This window comes from Ascaphus truei, chromosome 2, assembly GCF_040206685.1.
Source record: "Ascaphus truei isolate aAscTru1 chromosome 2, aAscTru1.hap1, whole genome shotgun sequence".
Taxonomy (NCBI): domain Eukaryota; kingdom Metazoa; phylum Chordata; class Amphibia; order Anura; family Ascaphidae; genus Ascaphus; species Ascaphus truei.
In genome coordinates this window covers 235,301,203-235,328,983 of record NC_134484.1, presented here as the reverse complement: position 1 = coordinate 235,328,983, position 27,781 = coordinate 235,301,203, and the positions used below count along the sequence as shown (strand labels likewise).

At 40.1% G+C, this 27,781-nt stretch overlaps 1 protein-coding gene across 2 annotated transcripts in view; it reads left to right on the top strand.

Annotated features, from left to right (window-relative positions):
• Window positions 1-518: 518 nt before the first annotated feature.
• TMEFF1 (transmembrane protein with EGF like and two follistatin like domains 1) overlaps window positions 519-27,781 on the top strand; it is a 294,418-nt gene continuing 267,155 nt past the window's right edge. Inside the window, exon 1 of one of the 2 annotated variants that reach the window (XM_075585974.1) lies at window positions 519-1,359. In XM_075585974.1, coding sequence (XP_075442089.1) covers window positions 1,191-1,359 — 169 coding nt within the window. In that variant the 5' untranslated portion in view covers window positions 519-1,190. The remainder of the gene's footprint in view (window positions 1,360-27,781) is intronic. The other variant, XM_075585973.1, reaches the window with a different exon arrangement.

The following is a 27,781-nucleotide window of genomic DNA, read 5'->3' as shown; positions in this document are numbered from 1 at the left end:
GAGGGTTTTTGTCGCCTTTATCACACACCATAACTTAAAATGTGTGTAATATATATTTATACACACACACACACACACACACATATACACGCACACACACACACACACACAAATACAGATGAACCCTTTAGCAACTTCACATGACGAACACAAGGTGTTGCATGCACTGAAAGCTGGAAGGAGTGATGACCCCTAGTGACAAGCGGCACATTGCAAAGCTCGGGCACTAAAGCGGTTAACACCCCACAACCCTATGAGCAATGCTCTTAAACAGAATTCGAATTATCCCAATGGACAGGGGGAAAAGGGTTCCTCCTATTTAAGCTCTAATAACACATTATTTCCCATTTGCCTATGGATAAAAGAATACCCCTCCCCTTACAGATCCCAGGAGGATGGAAGTGACATGGATTTATTTTTTTTATGTAGGGGAGAGGTTGAAAGAAAGGCAAAGAGGGGCTGAAATCACGTGATCTCCTTGCCACTTCTCTCCCTCCTGCTTATTCCCCTCCTCCTAGTCTCCTTCCCCCTCCTCCCCTTCTCCACTCACTCCCTTTGTTGTTGCCAGAAGCCACTCATATTGCTCCCCTCTCGTGGCGAGTGACAGGCTCTCCTCTCTGCTGCTGGAAATAAAACCCCAGGAAGGCAGAACAGGACCAAGGGAGGTGCAATACCATAAGAGGATTGGGAGTGTCTCTCTCTCTCTCTCTCTTTATAATCGGTAAAGGACGCTCCAGATCCTTTTATTTCTGGGATGGGATTGAGGATGGGTGACATGACATCCCCTTTTTCATAGGCAGCAAGTGAGGCGTGGGGCGGAGGGTGTGCTCAAAGGGTGTATGTGCAGCAGCAGGGTAGCAAGGCTACCTACCCAAATCTTCATTATTTCATTTGGTTCATCACCATCGGTGTTAATATAGTGTAGTTGAGGCTGCCTCCTGTCACCCTGGTGTGTGATATATCAGGGAAGAGATAACACACTCACTGGGTACAGAGACACGGGACAGACAGGCTGCAGGGGGGGATGCAGAATAATTGGTGTGTGCTGGAGAATCAAGGAACGGGTCTGGCTTGTGCTCTGTGCAGTTATTGATGCTCCTGGCCTGCTGTAGCCAGCAATCACCCTCACCCCAGCCTCTTCCAGCACCAGCAGCACCAGCAGCAGCAGCATCCCCCTCCTGTTCCTCAGCATGGTGGAAGGATTGCACAGTGTCTCTGCCTCCAGGCTGCTGGGACCCCTGGCTTTCTGGTCCACTTCTTCTGGGCTCTTCTTCTTCTTGGTCCTCTCGGGCGTCCAGGCATCCAACCAAGTCCCCAGCGAGTGCCAGAATGGGAAAGGAAAAGGCATCAACTGCTCAGGTAAGAAGGGGGGGGGGGGGGGGGGGGGGGGGGGGGGGCATCATTCATAACATCAGTGCAAACTGTGTGTGGGGCTGGAAGGGGAGTGTGATTTGTGCACAAATAGCTATCTGTTTTCATGAATACTTATAGCTAGACACTGTATATGTGTTTATATATGTGCATGTGGGAGTGAATTTTTATATACTGTACACTACTAATATATATGTGTGTGTGTGTGTGTGTGTGTGTGTGTGTGTGTGTGTGTATATATATATATATATATATATATATATATCCACATATGTGCATATGTAGCTGTACATTTATATGTATTTATATATGCCCACACTGTGTCTATATAAATGACACATACTGTATAAATACAGTATATGGATATTAGCAATATGTATGCATATATTAAATATTTTATTTTGAAATAATGCACATTTTCAGAATATTATTATTAGATATATAATTAATTGTATGTACTGTACGTGAGTGTGTGTGTGTGTGTGTGTGTGTGTGTCTATCTATCTATATATATATACATACATACATGTGCAATTTATATATATATATAAATATAGTTGTAATATATGTGTATAATATTGTTGGTTTACTACTTGTATCTATAGTTATATATAAAAACATATGTGTGATCAGTCCAACTATCCTTTAAACAAAGACCAGCGAGCTACCCCTTCAACACATGCACTATTGTTTTAGGATTTTCCTGTCTCAATGATGCTCAGTGAACAAAAGGATGTGCAAGTCCTTATGTGCTGTTACAGTGTGTAGGGAGATGATCCATCAGAGCCTGGTCACTGGCAGGTGGATGGCAGTAGTTGTTAATAAATAAACCGCACCCCTTGTTGTATATTCCTGGGGTGTTTCTGTGTTTTTGTGTCACTTTCTGTATAACCCATGCTCTCAGAAGTAGCCAAATGAGCCCAGATTGTGCCATGTGACCTGACCCCTAGGACTGGAATTGACACAGAAAGATGATTGTTCTGGGCAGATCAAATAAATAAATAAAACCAGACCAGCTGCTCCTCTCAAGCACAAACTCGGATATCTTCTTGGCAGGGATCACATCTGTGTGTCCTTGTGACCATCATAAGACACAATTTACTGATGTCATTATTCAAAGTGTAAAATGAAATTTCAGAAATATGTATTTTTCTTCTCTATAGAAGTTGGCTAAGGTTTCATTAACATGAATCGACATTGATGTATATATACTTGGATTACTGGAAATTTTTGGTCAACCACATGTATTCATGTTGGGTTAATTTATTGTCATCCCTAGAGGGATACTCAACAATAGCATATTAACTGCTACAGATGCTAATCACTAATAATGGTATATTTTTCAATGTGCCTACAGAACTGAGAAAATATTGATGTAAGAAAATAGCAACATACTTATCCAAGAATTAAATCTGTTGACATCTTTAATAAACCTAGTGCTGATTTGTATACCGGTTTTGCTGCCTGTAGACTTTGATTAATAGTACCCAAAGACCGTTTTGCTTTGTTCGTTTTGTCATTTTCAATCATCCTATAATGTAATAATTTTTAGCAGCTAGTATACTTGGGGTTATTTGTAGTTTGTAGAAGAGGTAAAAATAAGCAAGTACTATTGCTGTTGCTCAGTTTTCATATTATATGGTTGCTTAGTGTTAGTTTCACAATAGGCAAACAATATACCTTTGCTTTTGGGTAGTTCTGTGATTGAAGAGTATGATAGAAAGATTCTAGGAGGTGGGTATGGCAGATTAGTCAGAAACATCAGTGCTTTCAATTATGTCACAAGGACATTGTTGATATTACTATTCTGTACTTGGTTAAGTTTGCATGCTAATGGAAAACCGCACATCGACATAAAGTACATAGAAAAGAACAATTGTTGGTTCGTATTTTAATGTGTTTGTCCTTTTTACATATGTATAGTGTAGGTTTCTTTATGAAGTCTTCTCAGTTAAACCCTATCGTATATAAGAACATGATAGATGTCCTTTTTTGTGTGTGATGTAATTAGTTTTGTGCAAACAAAGGTTAATTGGTTAGAGTAGGGGTTCTCAACTGCAGTCCTCAATACCACCCAACAGGTCAGGTTTTCAGGATATCCCTGCTTCAGCGTAGGTGGTTCAGTCATCGGCTGAGTCTCTGATTGAGCCACTGGTGCTGAAGCAGGCTCTTTGACTCAGCCTCTGATTGAGCCACCTGTGCTGATGCTGAGATATCCTTAAAACCTGACCTGCTGAGGGGTCTTGAGGATTGGAGTTGAGAACCCCTGGTTCGAGAGTTGCTGTTATTACTAGCTTGCTTTAACAAAGTACAGTATATAGGTCACCTTAACATACTGCTAACAATGTAATATTAATAGGAGAACTTAACCCATTTCCTGCTGTAGGGAACAGCAATTTATTGCAATGAACTAAAGGCCCTCGACATTAGGGGTTTGGTCAAATCAAATATTCCGATAGCTTTATGGCAGTGACAAGTGTTTCGTTTAACCTGTCCCTGTCAGAAGGACTCATAGTGTATTACTTTGCATTGTAAGCTCCTGTTTCAGGGAAAAGGGTGAAGGCAGACTTTGCAATGTTTAGTTATTAAGCATGAGCTGTAATGTCTTTAAAGCAAGTCAACATGGGTTCAATCCCAGCCTCGGCTCCTTGGTCAGGTCACGCAAGCAACCCTGTGCCTCAGGAAGGTACATTGTAACCTGTATGGAGCAAGGACTCACTGTGTCTGCGGAATTCTATGTACAGTGCTGCATACACTGTTAGAGCTATACAACACATTCTATTGTCTGCAGGTTTTCTGATTATGTAGGGAAAAGGCTATACAACATGAACTCTAATCTACACATTAGTCAGGGAGTCTGTCTTACAGTTCTCAATCGCATTGTACCTGCTACACCTCCTCTTACTACCTGCACTAATGCAAGAAGTGATCAAAATCACTGAAAGTACTGGTACTGGGCCTTATTCCAGGACACCTGTGAGACCCTGAGAAATAGACCTTTGTAGCTTGTTTTAGAAAAAAAAAAATAGGTTCTTAAAACAAAGGAAATCAGGGAAATGTTTTATATAAAATAAATGAATTATTTTTTTTTATCATAAAAGTGAAACTGCGTGTTTTCTAAATAAAAAGGTAATGATTGTTAGCAACCCTTTTTACCATCACAATTTGGCCAGCACATGCAGGTGTTGGTTAAGTGAAGTTAATGGTGACGCATTCCAGATAGATGCTAGGGATTTTATATGCATCCTAATCATTTCATTTACCACTACCAAGTAAATATTCACTGCTTGTAAATGAAAGATGGAAATACTGTGATCGTCTAATATCAAATATATTCTTAGAGCTGAACATTTCAGGGTTAAATAGTTAAATACTAGATGAGGTTGACAAAAGGCATGCATCCATCAAGTTCAACCTATGCTAAATTTAGATGACAGATACTTTATCCTACGTACATACTTACAATATATTGATCCAGAGCAAGGCAAATAAAAAAACCCCAGTGAAATATCATCTAATGATATCTCAAAAGGGGAAAAATAAATTCCTTCCTGACTGCAAAGCGTTGGACACGAGGTAGTTAAAGAGATGTAGCAGTACTTACTGTCTCACAAAGCTTTAAGCCACAGCTACCGAGATAGAGTTGCCGCGACATCGCTACAGGGGATCCATGCTTCTGTATCAGACGCCCCACAGTGATAATCCTCTGACCACGGGACAGTCCCACGGCTTTCCCCCGGTGCTGAAAATTATAAGTACTGCTACATCTGCACTAACCTTAATAATAATAAAAAAAAGAATGGCCTGGTTTGCTGGTTTGAAATCTGAACTTTGAGATTGATTCGGAAGTTCAAGTGGAACTTTAGAAATCAGAGCAAAAACTTGAACCAAAATTCAAAAGGCTCGTCCTCAGATTAGTTTTTGTTTTTTTTTAGCAAAGAAAGTATGTTTATTTTCAGTTTGTACACAAGGAATTGAACCAAATAACCTTCACTTACGTAAAGAAAAACAGAAGTATTTAACTATATAATTTGTCATATTGGATGTACAGTAGCGACATATCTTATTGCACTAAATACCGGCGGCATGCCGGGATCTGCCCCAGCTGCCGCCAGTAATGCACGCGCGCCGCCGCGTTCCCCCACTCACCCCCCCTCCTCCATCGCGCGCAATTTACACACCCTTCCGGACCCCTGTACCCCATCTGCTCTGCCACTCTGCTTCCCCGAACCCCCGCTTACCTTAATTTCATCTCCAGGGGTGTCGGGGAAGCCTGGGGAAGCCGGGGAAGACGGGGAAGCCGGGCGCGCCTGTGACTGTGACGTCACAGTGCGCCGCCACGCGCCGCGGCTACCCGCTTCCCAGCCACATACAGCCAGCGGCTTTTGCTCGAATAAGAGCTGCCGCTGCTGTAGCACTGGGGTTTTTGTCTTTTGTTACAGTAACAAACATGTTTAAAGTAAGAAACGGGTCGCATTCTTGAAATACGTTGACAGAGAAGCGGGTTTGAGAGACTCGGGGTAAATTGTTCCAGAAGTGGGGAACTCTGTATCTTGCTTTATCTTTTCATTTGTTTAACTAATGAAATATCAATATCAGTATATCTGCTTGAGATCAGATTCTACACAACCTTAGGTAAGCTTATCATGGCTATTATGAATAGAAAGAGCTGCACTTGTTAGAATGGGTGTAACCACAATCCCAGCTTGGAACCAAGTTTGAGGATTTTTTTTTTGTGTGTCAAGAACGGATCAACTATTAGGCACCTGTATCTTCTTTTATACAATTCATACTCCCACATGTGCTGCTACTATTGGGTGACGCAGCCCAGAGGGTGCGTTTACAGTACCCCAACTCATTTTTTCGTACCTGTGCTATATTCAGCTCCGGGGATCACCCTGCACCGGAGATACCGCTGCAGGCAGTATTGGTACCACCCCCTCAAGAGGACACAAGATGGAGGTTTAAATGTCTTGAATCACATGGGCAAACTGGAAGCCGTGACATCATCAGATGAGACTTCCTGTTGGCCAGTTTTACACAGAGGATTTACATATAAGGAAGGGACACCTTTTCTGGCAAGTGTTTCGAGAACAGGGGAGAACAGGAGGCCCCCGGACCTGAACCACGTTAATTTCAGCTCTGCGGACCACCTGCGTCCATTTAACAAAAAAGGGGGGAGGAAGAGGGGGAGCTAGCCAAACGTGTGAAATCTTTTATGTTTTTTTTTTAAATAAATCAGTTTTGTAGTATTAGATAACAGTGACTGGTTTTATTTTATTTTTATTCAATTCTTAATGACATTTTTAATGTTGAATGAGTTTTAAAGCATCCTTTGATCTCTATAGCTGGTTTTAAACCACCTCCCAAGCAGTGCAGTGCAAGATTTTTACAACACTTTGCTGTTTGTGATAATTTGTTGCCAATGTTCCCTGCAGTTTGAGCTGCAAACTGTAACAATAGATAATTACTTTAGTAGTATTAGGATACATTGGATCTGCTGATTTACAATGACTGAGGGACTTATTGAAACTGAAAGGCGGCCATTATGTTCGGCACACAATCAGGATTTTGACAGATTAATAACAGGAACACCAAACGATTGCCAGCTTTGGTGCGAATGTAGAATTATCATTAGATATAAAAATAACTTTAAAACAAGGAATAAAGTATTGCTGCTTTGAAATGCTTTACAGGTTTAGACTTGGGAGTGTAACCGTAAGACGCATGAAATGTACGAAATATGAAATATATATACTGCTCTTGCAAGGAGCTACTGTAGCTAGAGGCTCAGAACACAGAAATAGTAAAGGCTGCATTATCAGGATTGAGTTATTAAAAACTGTTCTTACTGCAGATGCTCAAGCCATTCAAGAGTTCCTGCTAAAAAATATCTACATCATTAAATAGTCTTTCAAAATGAAAATGATTTTACAAAGAAGTATGAGATCAAAATAACAAAAAGGCAAAGTAAATGAAATTGGCGAAAATAAAAAATGTGTTGGGACGGCATGTATAAAAACTAGCACTTTTAATTTGTAGAAGAAATTTTGTCACTGCCATCTCTGCACATTGCAACCAGCTGGTGTATCTGCTGGCTTTTGCAATATGGCATTGTAGATTAAGCATCAGAGTGTATTAAATAGACCTTCTCACCTCACTCCCTTGAGGCTGTGCAATGTTCACACAATGCATAATCATTCTAAATTAACTTTTTTTCCAGACCCATATCTCCAATAAAAATAGGTTGTATATTACTTGCTGCTTTTGTGCTACAGTTAGCCTGAATGCTTAATTTCATTGAAGCATGACATGCATGACAATTATTGCAGAATACAGAAATCTCTCTCTCTCTCTCTCTCTCTCTCTCTCTCTCTCTCTCTCTCTCTCTCTCTCTCTCTCTCTCTCTCTCTCTCTCTCTCTCTCTCTCTCTCTCTCTCTCTCTCTCTCTCTCTCTCAAATTGTACTGCAAGAACAGTTTTGCTCCTTTTACAAAATGTTTCAGAATATTGTAATTATTTACAGTGTGCTTTGACTCCCCAAACAAACATATTTACGCCCTGAGGAAGGTCCCGTTTGTGGGTCCGAAACGTTGGTGATTGGTGTCTTTTCTACAATATATTCTACAAATGTAAACCTGAGTGGTCTGCTGATTCCCGTTCAAACGGTATTGTATGTTTATATATATATATATATATATATATATATATATATATATATCTGTATATATACTGTATATATATACTGTATATATATAGATCACTTGTAGCACATTCACATGTCTTAGGCAGGTCTGCAACCCTGCCTTTCGCCATTGTCACCCAGCATACAGTGCTTCCACTGCAGCAAGGGATCCCTTGATAGAAAGCAATTGCAAATATAAATCACATTTGGTTGTCATTTTCAGTCATTTTAATATAAATAGAAAGCAATAACTATTTTGTCAGGTTACATTTGGACCTGTGCTTTGTAAAGTTTTACATTACTTTTTTTCATGTTGTGACGTGTCCTACAATGTTGCTCTCAGTCATTGCATCTCCTTTGTTGTGTTTGCTTATCATTTTTACTATTAAAATATAGCTAGTGGTTTTGTAGCAGATAACAGAACTTGTTGGAGAGGTTTGAAGCAGCTCTGCTGCGGCTGGGTGTGCAATGCATGATACCCAAGAGTACCAAAGGCTGTTCTTGCACATATACTTGTTATCTTTGCCTGATTGTAGAGATCATTATTGATGTGTAGTTCACAAGAAACCGTGTGGTGAGTCGTTCTCAATTTGCCTAATAATGCTATTAGCTACATTACATACACTAATATGTGAAGGCACATGCTGTAGACTGATGTACATTGAAGGTACCTCTGTGCTAGTACTTTGTTAATTCAATAGGGCTTTGCAACATTCTGCAAGGCAAATAAGATAATGCATCATATACTTTAGTGCACTTAGAACACAATATGGGGTATTGTTGCTTTAACATCATTATTGTGGAACGATTTGCCATATATTCCAAGCTTGGATCATAAATGAATAGAAAATAAATGTATTTGATTTGTGACAAAAGAGGAGATAGGAGGTTTTCAGATAGCAGTAACACAAGGGGTGATTTCAGCAAATAATTCACACATCTATTTTCTTATCGTTACAAATTCTTAATAGGATGTACATTTAATTTAATTAGAATGACTATAATGAACAATCAAGATTGATAAAATCCTAATGAAAATACAAAATGATGTGCAATTTGATCCTCTTGAGCTGTAAACCCAATGTTCAGTATGCAAGGCACCACCAGTGAAAGTGAAAGATCCAAGCCAGAGGCAAATGTAAAGGGTAAAGATTAGCTCTATGAGCCAAGAACAAGCAGAGTCAAGGCCTCAAGAACCATGCCAGTGGGCACCATGTGAGGATACAGTATGATATGGTGAAATACTCTCTGCCAGCATTGACACGTACTGTATGCCTGCATTCAATATGTTGGGAATCTACATCTTCATCTCAGACAAAGCTCTGAGCTCGCTTCAAATACTAACAATTATCCCTGATGGAGAAACAACTTCATGGCATTTTAAATAGGGGGTTAAGTTCTACAAAGCATATCATGTTATATAATTCATGTTTTAGGTTACCATTTATAATTACAAAACTTTTATTTATTTTTCATTCGTGGTAATGCAATATTTCAGCAGCCTTATTATTTTTTCTACAATTACCTTTTTTTCCCTCGAGTTGTTCTGTATCTGTTAAAGCTGACAAGAAGAACACACGAGTGCTGTTACCTCCCATAGAAGTATGCGTTTTGTTTGATTAAATGCCCTTTTAATCACTTCTTAGGAGAATTGAAAGGGAAACTTACTCGTGGGCTTAGATTTTCTGTGTTTTCCTTGAGAAAATTGTTTAGAGGGACAACTGCTCGAAGCTGTGTGCAATTATTGATTCTTTGCTCCAGTGAAGCTTGATGTCAAATGTTTTTTATCAGTTGGCTAAGAGATCTAAACCAAGCCATGTTCATTAATGAAGCTTGAGCCCAGGCCTTCTGATTTACTTATACTATTAGGTGAGATGTCTTGTTGTAGGTAACAGTAGGTTTCATTTAATGGGTTTAGTTATATTAAGATAACTATGCTACGATGTTTAGCCTTCTCTATTTTATTAAGTTGAAAAGCATCACTCTTCTAAAAGAATAGAGGGTGGTGCTGTGTTACCCTGTAGCATAGACAAAGAAAAGTAAGCTAGAAGCGATATCTTTAATAGATAACTCATGGTTAAAAGAGTGCTATCTTTCAGGACCACAAAGGTCCCTTCATGAAACAGTTTTTTTTACCCTAAAAGGTTTTGCTGTGTTGTAAAGTAAGGAACTCTCCTATATGTAAAGGTGCTCCCCAGACAAGTCTTCAACTCCGCCGAGTCAAGCAGATATGCAGCAGTCATGTCACCCCAAAGCTTTCGTAGAGCATATCTCCCACTTGGAATAAAAATAGTGAGTTTTGCAGCCATACAAAGATATCTTGAATATCTTTATGAAACTGTGACTTAGGGCCTCATGCAGAGAGCAGCGCTAACAGGGAAAGCGGCATGTTTTGCCGAATTCTGCCTTTAGAAAGGCAGATAATGGCGAGTTTTAAAAAAAGCGCCATTTTTTTTTTTCCTGAAACTCGCCGTGCGGCTGGAGAGAACCTAAATCTCTCCAGTGTTTAAAACGGCCGTATTCAGAGAGCCGCGAACGCCATATAGTGGCTGTTCGCGCCAAAAAAATGGCGCGATTTTCAACATTTTTCTTCTCCACCAAGAAGCTGGTGCTCGGCGGCCGGTGGGGGAGAAGAAAAAAAAAACTCGATTTTTTTCCCACTAGTTTCAACAGCGCTCATATCGCTGGTTGAAACTCTCCATATGCAGAAAGGATTCTAAATGCAGTTTTATGCCCTTTCTGCATATGGAGAAAAAAACTCTCCATTAAAGCTACATTTTATTCCCCTCTCCAATTTTAAATAGCGCTGCTCTCTGCATGAGGCCCTTAATGCTTTACTTTTTTTTCTACTGCTAACAGTACTACGGGTTTGACCAACATAACTTTATAGTGTGTCTGGTTTGTACCCTGCTACCAGGTCTCTAATAAAGAGCCAGCAAAAGAGATATCAATTAATTTAGAATTTGCAGTTAAAACTGCTTAATATAGCAAGTTCAGAATCCCTGTTAAAATGGGGTTTGGAAGTTAATTAGTAACACACCTTGAGCAATGACGGGCACATTTTTTTGGCTGCGTTTGGATCCTACTCCTTTCATCAGCAGATCACTTTCCAAAGTAGAAATCTGCCATTTTAGATTTTTTTTTTTACCCCAGAGACATAGAACAATCTGTTTCTGGATAAGAGAGAGGTGAGGTACCTGACTGGGAGATATGCTAATGCCTATGGAAAGTATATTCAAATGAGTTCCACACTTCCTAAAAGCATTTCCATATCAACTATATCGAGTGGGTAATAAGCCTGACGCACCAACCTAATGACTTGAGAAGACTAAACAGGTCTAGAACCCACAACCACTGCTTTTCTAGGACACAGCTCTAGCAGTGTGAGCTAAACTAGCTGATGGGTAGTTTCGCTGTTACATCCTACTTTTGAGCGGCTCACTGCTCACACACGTAGCTAATCTTGCTATTAGCATATCTTACAGGTATCTCATGTGTGCTCCATAAGGAACATTAAACTGTCAACCATTATGTGGAAGTGGTCTATTTTTTAAAGGAAGAAAGGGAAAGGAACATTAATTTTGCACTCATTTTGGTGCTACATGACGGATATGCACAAAATGGCTGCAGTATAACAGAACAGGGACAAAAATAGCCACTGTACCATCTTCCTGAGTGCCAGACACACACTGACTTGAATGACTTTATTTTACAATAAATAAAACTCTACAAACTGCAGGAAGGGATTCCACTTGCTTCCCACAACACACAAAGTGTTATTGAGTTGACAAGTCTGAGGTACCTTAGCAATGGGGTATGGTGTCAGATCCAATAAGATCTGACCTTGGACACACACAATCTCTGTTATTAAGAACAACAGCTCTAGCAGTGTTAGAAAACCAGCTGATGAGTTGCAGTGTACACTGTCTACTAACAGCATACCTCCAAGGGATATCTATTTTGATCATTGTAACCTTGAAAGTACTTCAAGTAGAAAGTAGTAATATGCCCGGAGGGCTATGAGTTACAGAGGCCAAGTGACATTAAATAAAAGTTGAACAGAACATGGGCAACCTCTCTCTACTGGGTTAGAAGAAATTGGGTGCCACCTCTGCTGCTCTAGGGATTACACAGTTATAACTGCGGTTCGACAAGTAAGAACTATTATTATTTGTAGACGAATATTCTTGGTACTATCTGGATATTATACATTTTCATTTTATTAGACCAGATCTGTGCAATCTAATTGATATACGGTAGATTGTACAGGGGCATTAAATTCCATCTATGTACCTGTCTATTTAAGTGGATAGGGTCTCTTTCAGGGTGACTGCTCCTCTGAAGAAGCCAACATGATTTAATGCACTTTGATTTTTCAATCTGCATTATCAAACAAGCTCATCATTTTGCTTAAATTATCACGAAGTTCTAGGTGTCACTACTAGGACCAAGTACACATTGTAGTTTGATCAACCTCAGATGTTGTTCTTTTTATAATTATGTTTTCTTTTATTATTCACTTAATTCTATCTTTTAATGAATGTATAACGTTTTAACTCAGTTAGGTTAGTACATCACAGATATATTGTATTACGTTAATGTATCCTCTATTTTGCAGCTCTTTGGAGGCCCTTTCTCATTCTCTTTAATAGTATATGTATTACAAGTTACTTTATCAAAGGTCATTGTACATCTCTAAGGGGTATTTTTTTTACCCATTTGTACTATTTAGGAGTATACAGTACCTAATCTAAAGGATTGCCCTTTCTCTCTCTTAATAGTCTAATAGAAATTAAATAAAACACATTTTCTAACACACAATTAAAATGATTGACAGCTGTGACAATGCTTCTACACATCAGCTAATTTAACTCACAGTAATACATCTGACATGATTCTGGTCATGAGTTGGTGTTTTAGGCTTATTCTCAAATAAAATCTACTGTATATTGTTGGTAGGGAAATCCTTTTAGGAAGTGTGGGATGGGACTCATTAAATATACTTTACATAGTCATTAGCATATCTCCCTGCCAGGTATCTCATGTGTGCTCCTTTTTCTGCACTGTCATGTCTCCCTAACTTATTTGTAGAGACGTTTGAGGGGATATATATACAAGTGGTAACTGCCCCTACACGGAAAGGTTTCTCTCTCTGTGTGTTCCAAATTTGTTTTAAATCCGCTCGGATTGTATTCAATGATGAATTTGAATGAATCAGTCTGGATTTTTACGTATGCAATTCGCATGCGGATTTTAATGTGCGGGGTGGATTTTGTCAAAATAATCTGTGGAATTCCAGGAAACGGATTTTGACAGTTTCGCCCATCTTTACCAATGACCATGAAACACCATGACATAAGTGTTACTCTGCAATAAGGCAATTACAGGCAGAGTGCTCTTTTGCTTGGCTATGTCCAGGACTGATGTTCCTGCAGTCTATAACCAGTATGGCTTCTCCAATGACAGCCAATGGGGAAAATGCAGCTCACGAGGGACCTTATTGTGGCCCTTGGACTCTCTGCTCCTGCTAATACAAGTTGCTTAAGCAGCTACAGTAACTGCAGTTTATCACACTGAATTTACTTGCACATTAAGGTAATGTAAATATATATGGTGCAGATGTTATACATTCTTGCAAAATAATAATAATAGTTTGTATCTCTTTAAATATATCTACAATTATATTATAATAAACTTGTGGCCCTTCTACTTCTAAATATTTCCTGATCTGGTCCCTTTGGATAACTAGTTGAAGAGCCCTGTTGTATGGTTTAGATTTTAAAAAAAAGGTAAGGTATGCTTGAAACATGGATGCTTTATTGAGTATTTCCGGTCTCTAATTTTGATTAAATGTCCACAGATATCCAACTCCCAGTTTCAGTTGCAGCAATGGGAATGCAATTAGATGATAACTTATCAACCAGTAAAGAGTGACTAACCAAGATAAATACATGTGAAATGAATGAATTGCTCTGTATGTCTCTCTTGCAGCAAGTGGCTTAATAAATATAAGAAACAGTGGATGTGCAACCTAAATGTCAAAGCTCTTTTAAACCATTTGGTTCATATCAGGAAAGAGTTTAACAAAACTCTTTGACACAGACAAACATATTTCTCTGTACATTTATGTGATCACTGCTCAATAAACCCACTTTTATTAGGAAAGAGCATTGGAGTGCCGCTCCTTATTCATCTATATACTTAAGACTTCGTCGGTGTTTATAGCAAGCACCGTTCACAGGGACTGAGCACCCATGGCAGCTGGCTGTTAGTCGTGAGTGCACCTTCTCGTTGGATCTGTACATTTATGGGAATATGGTGATCCAGGCCAAATGGCAGTGGTAGTTTTAGATTTCGTTAATAAGTACCTCTGTAGGACAGAGCAGTATTTTAATGGCATGGAGGTCATCAATATTGGCTTTGTGTGAGGAAGGATTTACCTTGAACTACTCTTGCAAGATTTTTTTTTTGTAATGCTTTATACTTACTTTTTGTCTTTGCTACAGTATAGGGATGCTGGGAAATGACATGCAAATGAGCACAGTGTCACCCTTTGCTTGTTATCCAATTTAAGATGGAGCCCTATAAGCATACAGTATGCCTGCCACATTACACAACTTTTCAGCACAGCCTGGGTTAGAGAACTGCATAGCCAGTAAACCTGTGCACAGACAGCTATTTCAACATTTTGGGTTTCATCAGTGTGAGCATAGTTAATACTGGCAATGTGAAGCTGGGTTAAGTTTCAACCACACATTGAATAAATTCTGGTGGGTAAAAAAACTGAGAAAAAAACATCCACAGTACAACATACAGTGAATACAAATATCACTTTTGATCATATTCACGTCTAAGGCTTCGTCAATAGTATGTGCGCGCTCATGACCAAGCGCGTGATGGCACGTGTGCCTGTACCTGCCGAGATCTGTGTCCTGCAGGGTTGCACGATGGTGGGCATGGCGAGGGCGTGCCAGGGGGCGTGCCCATGACATCTAGTGAGCGCTCCTGTACACCCTCATTGGTTGAACCGTGAACGTGACCTGGCCGTCGCGTCGCAAATTCAAACCAGTTTGTCACCACGCATCGGCCACCTCGGTGCTCATGTGCACGCGCAAACTATGGTCACGCGCATTGGCCTCCATTGGTTTGTATTTGGCGAGAGCGATGTCCTCGGATCCACTATGGACGTGGCCTAAGACACGTCTGCAACTCTGCTTTGCCCCATTATCTCCTAGCATACAATGCTTCCACTGCAGCAAGGGATTCTGGGAAATGACATGCAAATGAGCACACAGTGTCACTATACAGTATAGACAATTTGTGAATAGACTTTACATAGAATTTCTTGCAGGTTATTTGAAGGAATTGCACTGCATGTGAAGTTCAATGGCAGGAGAAAAGAAACAGCAGGTAGATCATCCTTCACCCTGAATTATTTACCATTACTAACATATTTAACAACAAGTCCCACAGTAATAACACTGTTTCCCATTTCTGGTCGCAAAGAGTGGTGTAATGATTTATCTTTTGTGCATATCAATGAATACCATGAATTTACATGTGGTGTATGTGATAATTATCAGAGATAGATGAAATGCCAAGTTGTAAAGAGATTCTAGCAAGCAGACTAACAAATGCAAATTATATTACTGCCAAATAATTAATACTTATACAGATATTGATTCATGGATTCATTACCGTGGAGTCATGGAATATTTCCATTTCTTCAATTCCCTTCTTGTTGAAGATCGTTTTCGTACATTTTCACTGTGTTAATGCTTTCTTATATAAAGCAATACATTAGTGTAGGCTTGAATCAGCCAGTCGTTTCCTTATAACCTAGATTATTTTGCAGGTATAGTACGTTTGAATGGTGCAGTTGTACCTCCAAAACCTTTTTGGCGAGAAATGGGTCATCAATGAAATTGTATATAAATGTTATTTTCAGTTTTCATAATAATAATAATAATTTAAAAAAAACATCCTACATATTGAAAACACCTTTAAAGAGGCAGTCCAAGCTGCACTTTAACAACATTTTTTTTTTTATATATATATGCAGTATTTGATTAAATTTTATTGAAAACGAATTACCTAAGCTGTTGATCGATTCGTTCTCCCGTGATCGATCAGCAAAATCCTGCTTCCTAGGGTTTCCAATATACTTTTATAAGGGGAGCTGCAATTTTAAAATCTAGTTAGTTGACCACACATTTATTTATAGACCTATATAGTAATTTTCCATAAACTTAGTTTGTAGCTATCAAGACCAACATCACACAAGCCTCCACTTCATTATATATTGTGATACCATCACTGTCCTCTAGGTGCTGGAATAGGGCAGCTATGGGACTTTCCAACACACAGGGTTAATCTCCCAAGAGAAGCAAGCAGCAGCTGCTGCCTAATCGATCAGCCTAATCTGAACAAGGAAGTGTTTTAAGGCAGACACAGAGAGCTGCTATAGAGAGAGACTGCTTTCCCTCAGAGAAGGGGATAGAGACTGCTGGCCCAGAGAAGGGGATAGAGAAGAGTTCTCCCCAGCTGTGGAAGCTGGTACAGCCCCCTAGATTCGCTGGACGGTAGTTGCGGAGCCTGCTGGGACTGCCTGGGTTGTTAATCCCAGGAAGAAGGAGGGACGAGAGACCGTGCTGAAGCGGGGATGTCCTATCCTTAACATTGAACTTACAGAGGAGAGATTCTCTGAGCTCTCGTGGGCCAAGCTCCCCTAGGAAGGAAGACCGCGAGACCGCGAGACCGTGAGACCGTGCTGAAGCGGGGACGTCTGCTCCAAAGGAGTAACAGATAAGCAAAACCCTTTATTGCTATGTTCAGAGACTTTATATGTGTTTAGCTATAATAGTACCTGTTTGGGGTGCTAACCATCTTAGCTGCCCATCCAGTTAGTAAGGGTTGCAGCTGAATGTGTAGTTAGTAGAGGAGTAGGAATTTATTTTATGATTTCATTTTGACGGTAGCCTGTTAGTATATTATTTATCCCTGTAAATAAGGCTGCGCTTATAGTGCCTGGTGACGGCAACGCAACGTCGCTCCAAAGCAAATTCATTGACTCCGTCGCATGCGCTTATAGTAAGTGCCACGGCGACGGAGCAACGGAGCGACCAAAAATGTTGAAGCTGCGTAAATTTGATTTTGTAGAGACAGTCACCACATGTGACTGTCTCTAAACCAATCAGAGAGCGCTGCCCGTCCCCTTCGTGACGTCACTGGCCTTGTCGCCAGCGACATCGCTGAAAATTAAATTATAACTTTCACTAGTAGCGTCGCCGTCGCCAGCACTATAAGCGCGGCCTATACCCATATATATATACCCCATATAGGAAAATACTATGTTTCCTGCCTTAATCTGGGACTAAAAGATGCTACAACATGGTGTGGGCATCACAATATATTTATGAACCTTTCCTTTTGAAACACCTTCTTGTTAACTTAAATTTGATGACATGGAAGCAGTGTTTAAATGTAAAGTGGTATCAAGTATCAGTACTTGTTCTGGCTTAAGTACCCAAAATGTTTACTCCACATAGAGAAATATGAAGTACTAAAACATTTTGTGGGCTAAGTATGTAGCGTTGCTATAAGTGGTTTTGTTGCAAAACAGACACAGAAGAATAATAAGTTAGTGCGTCTCTTTGCTCCAATGTATAATACCAATTTTGAATGTGTTTTGCAATGTGTGCATCTACTGATTCGTCACAGAAAATAATTAACACTAGGAGGTGAGGTTAGTGGCGGAGTTTGGATGGTGTCTGTGGCAGTTATATATAAATGAGATGTAACATGAAATGTCAAGTATTCACCACTTTTGTGTTCTATATAATGCATCACAATTGCCCATGAACATTTTCGTGGCGCAAAAGACGAAGGCAAATACACGCAAACAATTGTGTACAGTATGAACCTGAAGCGCAGCATACGTAGAATAGGAAAAAGTGCGCTAAATGTAAGAATGATGGCATGCCAACATTTGCCACTAGTGATTTTAGATGAGAAATTGATTTTTTTGGGACACACCGCGGTCTTTCAATCCGTTTTAAAAAAAACAATTCTTTATACATATCCCTTTATCGCTTTCTTTTTTCTTGTGTGTCAGCTGCCAACTAATATACTGTAATTCAATACTCTTCTCCATGATATTGCAGTGAATTCAGCACTACGCTCAGCAATCTCTTGTTTCAGGGACAATGCTTTTAGCTGTAGTGACGTCTCGTCAGGTTAAAGACAAAGAACTTTGCCTCCATATCGAACAGTCTTTTGCTCCACAGTATTCAAGGAGTCTACCACTACTTTTTTGTCAATGCCATTTGACTAGTCTACGAAAGAAGATTGTTTTGTATATATTTCATCTCCAGGGACAAATACACAGCTATCATCTTCACTCGCATGCTAATGATTTCAGCCAGCGGATGTTTCTTTAAAAACACTACTCCCAAGCTAGCAGCTGCTGTCCCTGTAAGATATTCATCTTACGTGCCTTTCTTCTGCCTGCTTATCTTATAGCACATGGCAACATATACAACAAACTTCCTAATATCAAAATATTTTAAGTCCCTATTTAAATCTGTTTGACCACCAAATGTGTTATACAATATTCCACAAGGTTTCAGAAATCAAACATGAGGTTCCTGTGGGACATAACGAGGCATTTCAGGAAATTCTTCTCTGCCTACATTCCCTTCTCTTCTTTAAACACTGCGCAGAAGGGCTTGGTGCTAGAAATATGCAAACGCTTCGCTTAAGTTCTCGAACCTGGCGATATTCGTTGTTTTGTCAAACTTTGAAAAATCAGTCCGTTTAAAACGTTTGCAAGGAGTTTGGCAAGTACAGATCTCTTCAGCCTGGGGTTTTAAAGGTGAGTAATAGAAAATGAGAGAGAATGAGAGAGTCCTAAATAACAGAGCAGGGGTGCGCAAATTGGGGGGCGCAAGATTTTCTGGGGGGCACGCGGAAGTTACAGCTGTCCCGCGCTCTCCCCCAAGGCATTTCAATTAAATGTCACCCCCCTGCTCCAGCGTCGGAGAAACAAGGGCATTAACACCGAGCAAATAATGTATGCCTACTATGTCAGCCTCTATCTTCTCCATCCGTCGATCCATCCGTTGATCCATATGTTGCATCCGTTGATCCATTTGTAGCATCCGTTGCTCCACATTTAACATTGTCTCCAGAAGCAGATCTATCTTTGCTAGCACAATAGAATTCCCGGAGAGATCCACACTTATCCCATTCAGCATCCGGTCTAACGAGCTGCTTCTTGTGCATGGCGTGTGAACATCTGGGTGGATGGGTGCAACGGAAGATGAGATGGGGGTTTCATGGAGAGAAGCGGCAGCAACATCGAAGAAGAGTGGAGGAGGTGACCTGTGGATACCCGGTAGAGGACAAGCGGCAGCGTCGTCGAAGAGGGATGGAGAAAGGGACCTTTGGATTTCCGGGCGAGAAGCAGTCGTCTAAGAGCAAAGGAGAAAGTGACCCGTGGATTTCAGAGGCAGCGTCGTCGGATAGAACTGGAGAAGATGGCCTGTGGGTTTCTGTGAGGGCGGCGGCAGCGTCAAGGACGAGGGGTGGAGACTATGGGTTTCGGCTAGGTATCTCTGGGCTACGGGTTGAGATTTGAAATCTCTGGGTTACTTTATTTAAATAAGGGTGCAAGTTGTAGTACAGTGGTTAGAGTTTTGTTGTTCAGTACACAAGCTTGTAGAAAAGCATTACCTGCAGAGTTTAAAAAGAAAATACTGGTGTGTATTTAATGAGACTAAGACTGCGCTTATAGTACCGGCGACGGCATCGCGACGTCACAAATGTATTGAGGTCGTCACGTGCGCTTATAGTAAGCGCGACATGACGGAAGCTACGCTGGCAGCGCGAAATTTGGAAGACGGTCAAATTTGATTTTTCAGAAGCTGTCGCCACATGTGACAGCCTCTGAACCAATCAATGGCCAGGTCGCTTGCGACGTCGCTGCACAGCGAAATACAACTTTCGCGGGTGGCGATGGGTGACTTCATCCGTCGCGTCGCTGTCGCGCGCACTATAAGCGCGGCCTTACAGGTAATCAGTGAGCATTAACATGTCTGCTCCTGTCTGGTCTATTTGCATGTGATCTTTTATCATCTAGTGTCTTCCCAGGACATAATTGAAAACAAGATGTACAGTATATCTACTGTAAGATGTTCCTTTCCTCGTGAAATATGTTAGAGGAGCAATCCCGCCTGGGAACTTAACGTTCAGGGGTGGTGGCTCCGCGGTCTATCAGGCAAACTGGCTCAACTCATGCCACTGCGAAAGCCACAAAGTCATTGGGGGGATGTTGTTGCGACTTTCTTTTGGTGACTCGGCTGCTATGTTTGTCATTTTTTTTTGTGCGCCAAAAAATACAAATATCTTGAGAACCAAGGGATCCTCTGGACGTCGGGGGAATACTGGGTGAAAAATAAAAAAAATAAAAGTCCAGAGACGGGATTACTAAAAGGAGCGGAGTTTAAAGCTGCAGTTCAAGCTCCCGTTTTTTTTTTTTAGTTTTTTTTTACTTCAATAGTTTCAAGTGGGCAATCTCTACTTACCTAAAGAACTGCATAGCTGCCGGTCAATTCGTTCTCCGTCTCTTGATCGGCGAAGTTTGGCGACATCTTTAGATCTGGGGAATGTAAATGGTTGCTATAGGAACAAACATGCTTGTTAAAATAGAATACAAGAAAATTGGTCTTTCAAATTTGTTGTTTTTAAAACAGAAAATTCTAAAAGTATTTTTTTTTACTACAGAACTGATTTATTTAAAAAAACACACATGCAGGATATTGCCTGGACTGCAGCTTTAAAGTATTTCAGAGAAATATACCATGAAAATATAATGACAATGCAGTCTACAAAACACAGTGGATAAAATCATTCTGAAAAAAAAAAGATTCATATTTGCCAAAGAAATGTCTTCAAAAGAAACACTAGGTCCAAATATTTATACCTGTTACATACAAAACCTGTTGTGTAGGCTGACAGAGTACGGCTGACAGAGTACAGAACATATTCCTTAACCACAGCTAAAATGGCTTTGAGCTTTGAGTGTTTAATTTTCACTAAGATGAATAGCAAACACAACAGCATTTTTGTAAATATATTATAGAGACATTGTGGTTGTGGCAGAAGATATATGCCCCCTTTTGGTTTTATTACTGTTCTAAAATGCATTAACATACTGTAAATACCATGATATAAGTCCCTGCTGGTGCCGTGTTTAACTTGTCTATTTGTTTCTGTATCATTCAGTTTGGTGGGAAATGCAGAGGGGTTCTGTGTATACTGTATATAAGTAATTACATACATAGAAATTGAATCTAAAAGAACAATTTTGCTGCTTAAAGTAATATACACTCTCCCTACTCATTCAAAGAGAATGAAATTGTCATTGGTAAATCCTGTGGTTGTGATATCCATGTGTATATCATAGGTACAGGGTAAGAATCTATACAGCCAATTAGAATACCCCAAAGGCAATCCTGAATCAGCATGCATATTGCTGTTTATTCCCAGGACATACTTGTACAAGATGTGCATCTCATTGTAGCTTTCCTGGGGAAATATCTCAGAGGAGCAATCCTGCCTGGAAGATCCTGGCGAGATTGGGAACAGTTCTGATTCTGGGGGAGGTGAGGGAGGGGAAGAGGGTCACAGTTTAGGGGCTCCAGGGAAGGGGGGAGGCTTCCACCTCAGTTAAAGTGAACTGTTATTGTGTGACAATTATGGGTGTGCTATATGACATGACAAAGAGTGAACTAGGTTTGGGGAACCTGTAAAAGATATGAATTCAACTATAAGGTTCATGTTCATTGATGCTTTCGAAATAGTTTTGCACCCTAGGAAACACTGTACTAAACTTCAGAAGAATGCATTTCTAACTATAAGTATCCAAGACTTTCCTTTTACATTCTGAATATTTAACTGGGGTAAGCAACTGTGTTCTGGTTGAATTGGTTTACTGTCACATTCTAGCTGCTACAGCCAAGATTTGAAGATGGCTTGGAGATGACCTATTCTTGAGAAAAAAAAACTTCATAAGAAAGAAAAAGATCTTCCATTTATTTGAAGAGGGAGGAAAGTGTTAGGAACAACCCCCCTGGTTTAGCAATATCATTTCCATAGCACTTAGTGTGGTCATATCAGATTTTTGCATTAGCTTGCTTTGCGTGGCAGATACAGTATCAGCCACGGGTAAAGAAATCATTTTTCTTATGCTATAAAAGTATTAATGAACACACAGTCCTGCAAGCTCTGACCCCAGAACCCACAACATCGTGTGTGTGTGTGTGTGTGTGTGTGTGTGTGTGTGTGTGTGTGTGTGTGTGTGTGTGTGTGTGTGTGTGTGTGTGTGTGTGTAAACCCTTTGGCCAACGCGTTATAAGCCTGCAGCCACTACATGGCATGACCTGTATGCAGGTCCGAACACTACCTGGAGAAGGAGAATGGTCTCAGTAGACCTGCTACTTAAAAAGTGGGGAGCTGTGAGCTGAAACCCAGGGAGGAGGGGCCACCAATCTCCAAACAACTGATACCAGTTGAAAATTAAAATTTATGAACACACAGTCCCTGTAATCGCTAACCCTAGAACCCACCACATCATATATATATTTGTGTCAAAGGAGTACTACTGAGCTTGGCCAAATGTATACAATAGACAAAAAATACCTAACGCTATATCCAATGTGAAAATATAAAGTTAAATATTTCAATATTAGTATTCTCATGAATAAGGGTCAGTTAGTTAAACCCTTTGGTCAAGTGTTATAAGCCTGCATAAAAGTATTACAGTAATACTCTCAGTATAAATAATAATGTATTGCAAAGTGACGTTGGACCAGTGTTTCTAAGAGATGACGGCTCACATTTACTAAGTGGTAATATAACATAAGAAACCATTTGGCACACCTTTTGGCCCATTCAAATAAGGTGTCAGTGGGTGCCTTATGGCACATAGCATAGCTTAGTAAATATGACCCTAAATTAGAAATATGTTTGGGAATTACTGTCCTATCTACATATTATATAGTGCTCATGATATAAAATACTGATGTTTTTCAGCACATGTTGCTTTGGCAACAAATGTATTTCATTAAGTTTGTTTTCTATAAATTAAAATGTAGGTTTTCCAAATGGTGTTAAAATTGATATGTCTACAGTACAGTAAATACATTAATTGTGGGGGGAGATTGGCAATTTTTTTTTGCAGTTTTGGATCCGCTTCGGATCGGCCCGGGTTTTTTTGTTCCACGGATTTCCGCGAATCAGTCTCAGAAAGCGTCATCCGTCTTTCTGGATTTTTTTATCACTGGCAACCCAATCTGTGGAATCCGCAATCCGTTGGAGGATGTGTAAAAATCCGCCAATGGATTGTGGAATTCACGGGTGGGATTCTTAAAATTACGTACGGATTGTATCCAATGGCGGTTTTGGATTAATCGGCACGGATTGAAACTGGAATTATCCGTCGACGGATTTTTCACCACGGAACGGATTTTGAATGGAAAGCTGGGGAAATTCCGGGAAACTGTGTAGTCCTGTGTGTGTGTATATATATATATAAACACAAAACAGAAAGCGCGCAGCCCATAGCGTAAAATTTAATACAAAATAGAAGAGAGGGAAACAGGCTCACTGACAAACGAAATTGAATTATAAGCATTGAGTATATCACCACCATGATTCAGCACGGAGTCTCCTCCCAAGAAACGGGTTGCCTTCTGTATATATATATCTGCTGCGGTCTATGGGTTCAATATCCTTTGAGAAAGTCAGAGTCACTGACGAAACACGTCAGGAGAGCAGCGACGGCATTACGTCATCACCTGGGGACGGAACACACGTGGTGAGATCCTGTTCCTGCTGCAAGGAGCCCCAGTATTGGTTGCGGACGGCAATCGACCTGATCGGGAGGAACTACTAACTTAGAACCTCCAGTTGAAGTATCTGACTGTACCCCACAAGGTCTGAACATTTGGACTGATAGCTGACAGCATTCTTCATCTCATGCTGTGAAGGAGACTCAGTGCTGAATCGTGTGGTGATATACTCAATGCTTGTATTTCATTTTCGTTTGTGAGTGAACCTGTTTCCCTCTCTTCTATTTTTGTATTAAATTTTATGCTTTTTACGCTATGGGCTGCACACTTTCTCCTTTGTGTTTTTAGATTTATCTGGATGTGGTTCTCCATCTGAAAGCTGCCCCAAAACCCATATAAGCGCAATCATCGGATTGGACAATACAGGAGTGGATTAGTATACAACTAATTTTTTCCCTATCATCTGTTGTTATATGTACATACTTTATAATTGCTATTTGAGAAATTATATTTGTACTAACATTAAGTTACATATTACTATATTTATTGGCGCTTCTATCTCTCTGTTATATCTATATATCTATATATCTATATATATATCCGTCTTGGCTTGTGTAATACGAGCTTGAGACAAAAGGTGGCACTGAGTGCTCATTTGCATGTCATTTCCCAGAATCCCTTGCTGCAGTGGAAGCGCTGTATGCTGGGTGACAATGGGGAAAGACAGAGTTGCAGACCTGTCTAAGACATGCAAATGAACATACAGTAATATTTACAGTGGCTATATATATATATATACAGCAAGGCTCCTTACCAGGCAGACCAGAAGATCCAGGAGATCCACGGAACACAAAATAAGGAAGAGACAGCACTCAGGGTAATATCACAAGTAGAGTTGTATTCAAAAGCAGGCACAGTCACCGACGTTTCGGTCCTAGGGACAGGACCTTTATCAAGGGAGTGCTCATGGCGCAGTGACACCCACCACCTATAAATACCCACCACCAACCAAACAGCTTAATCAATTAATCAACATCCAAAACGCACACACTGTGCGTATGGTGGTTGGTTTGGTTGGTGGGTATTTATAGGTGGTGGGAGTCACTGCGTCGTGAGCACTCCCTTGATAAAGGTCCTGTCCCTAGGACCAAAACGTCGGTGACTGTGCCTGCTTTTGAATACAACTCTACTTGTGATATTACCCTGAGTGCTGTCTCTTCCTTATTTTGTGTTCCGTGGATCTTCTGGTCTGCCTGGTAAGGAGCCTTGCTTTATACCTCATTTATGGGACAAGCACCTATTTACATCTGTATTAGTGTGCCATCTGTTCTCTTACACTATATATATATATATATACACACACGTGTATATATATAATTTTTTTGTTAATGTAGCAATTTAACACAGTTCCTTGCGCTTTTCAATGTGATCGTTTCCTTTTATTTTTATGATGTTACAGTCTGTAGAGATCAGCCTCCAAAATCATAGACTTTGACTGAAATTAAGATGGCTGCCATTTCCACCTCCAAGCAGTCAATGTGATGGAGTGCTAGCGATCAATGCTTATTTTAGCATTTCTAATGCTGACTGAGAAAAGAAATACAGGGGCGTTGTATATTTTTAGGTGTACTTCAATGTTACATTCTTTCCTTTTTTTTTTTACCTGCTTCATGGGACTGCCACTTTAATAAAGTTGTATTGTTATTTTAATGAGGTCGTGAATCTCACTATATCAGGGTCTCTCTCTTCAGTCACTTGCTCCGAATTCAGTCATGCATGCGCTAGCTCACTAAGAAAGACTCTGACACAAAGTTCAGCGGCTTGGTTTGTGGTTGGTAATATTTAATGTGTTATATTAATGGAATACTTTTTTTTTTTAGCACTGCCTCTATTATCTGGTTGTTATACTGAATTATAGCTTAACCCCTTAACCTTTGTAGCATGCTGGAGTTGCTGTTATAACAGGCTCCATAGATTGTCGCCGTTGTTTTACCTGCCACCCTGCATCTGCTCTCCCTCTTTCAGCAGAATGCCCGCCAGCGTTTCGTGAATTTGTTGATGCACACAAAAGGGAAAAAAGTGACGGACTCCTTGCTAAATTTGACACATCCAGTTATAATAAGGGTTTTACCAGTATTAACAACAGAGAGAAGTTGACGCACATTTGAAGTCAGTGTTGATCTGCATTTTTGTTAGTTTACATACCTCCTTGGGTTGCCTTTGCATCCTATCTGTGGCTGGGTTGCTACAAGACATCTAATTTTTTTATCGATTTTAACTGGGAAGACAAAATGATCAGTCGCTGGTGTTTTTTTAGTTAAAATCTACAATGGGAATCCTTAATTATAATGCGGATGCCCTGTAACTTTTTTTTACATTGTGAGCAGGGAGATGGTGGGCAGACAAGGAACATCCCTTGATACATTGATGTCAACAACTTGTTCCAAGTCTCTTGGGGGTTATGTATTAGGCCGTGCTTATAGTGGCGGCGACGCGACGTTGCGGAAAAACAAATGTATTGCCACCGTCACGTGCGCTTATAGTAGAAGCGGCTTGGTCGCGATCGCTGGAAGTCAAGTTAATTTGATTTTTACAGCGACCCAAGCGTGACGTCGCTGTCGCCGGTGACGGCACTATAAGCGCAGCCTTACAGCAAAAGTGTTGCAACTCTGGGGTAAACACAGGCACCATTGTATTGATTTCAGTGATATTTCTTGGTTTGATACCTATGGGGTCATTTTTCTGCCCCAGAATTGCTCCACTTTTGTCTTGATATATATGCACTTTAGTGTCAATTTCAGAGCAAAGTAGGGCTTTATACAAATGTATCTCACTAGTTCTGGGCAAAAAATCTGAAGTATCATCAGAAAATCAGTTGGATTTTCTCCTAGTGCTGTCTAAAAATGTATATCGCACCTAAGATCCCTAGAAGCATGTATGGGTATATTATCATACCAGGGCATATTCTTAAAGTTGGCACACCGTTTCCTATTCTTTGTATGGTGTGTGTAATGTTCATACATACATTATGAATATATTAAGAATAGTTACTTCTACTTGCATTTGTCCTTTACTCCAAGAAAAATTGGACTGAAAATGTTGACCCATTTATGGAGCACAAATGGGCACATATTAATTAGAAAGAGGCAGTTAAAGCGGCACTTTAAAAATATATTTATATTTTTGTTTTAATATATGCAACCTTTCATTACCTTTATTGAAAACGAAGTACTTAAGCTGCCGATCGATTTGTTCTCTCACGTGATCAATAAGCAAAGATCTTGCTTCCCCGGGTTCACGAAATTGCCACCTTTCAGTTTCAGTCAATCTTTCCGTTAGTGTAACTCAGCAGCTACAATATAGCCTTATATTACTAAGGTAACATTATCTGTTGTTACAGTTTGAAGCTCAAACTGCTGGGAACATTGGCAACAGATTATCACAAACAGGGAAGTGTTGCAAAGATGTTGCACTGCTGGGGAGGTGTGTAAAAACCTGCTATAGACATCAAAGGATGCTCAGTATATTAAAACATTAAACATTGCATTAAAAGTTGAATTAAAAAAATAATGTACTAAGTATTATTTAATACTACAGAACTGATTTATTTAAAGAAAAACACACATGTAGGATATTGCATGGATTGCATGGCAAGCTAAGTGCCTACCTACCTCCAATCAAAGAACGATAGACAGTGTTTGAGGGCAATCAAGGCCACAGCTTTATTTAATTTAAACCAGAGTTTTGTTTATTAAAACTTTCTTACCCCCTGCCAGGTAGCCCGACCATAGTACAGAGCCCAAAGGTGTTGCCGTAGCTCAGGACTCCAGCTGCTGCCCTTATATGGGCATATAATTGCTCCACCAGCCCCAATA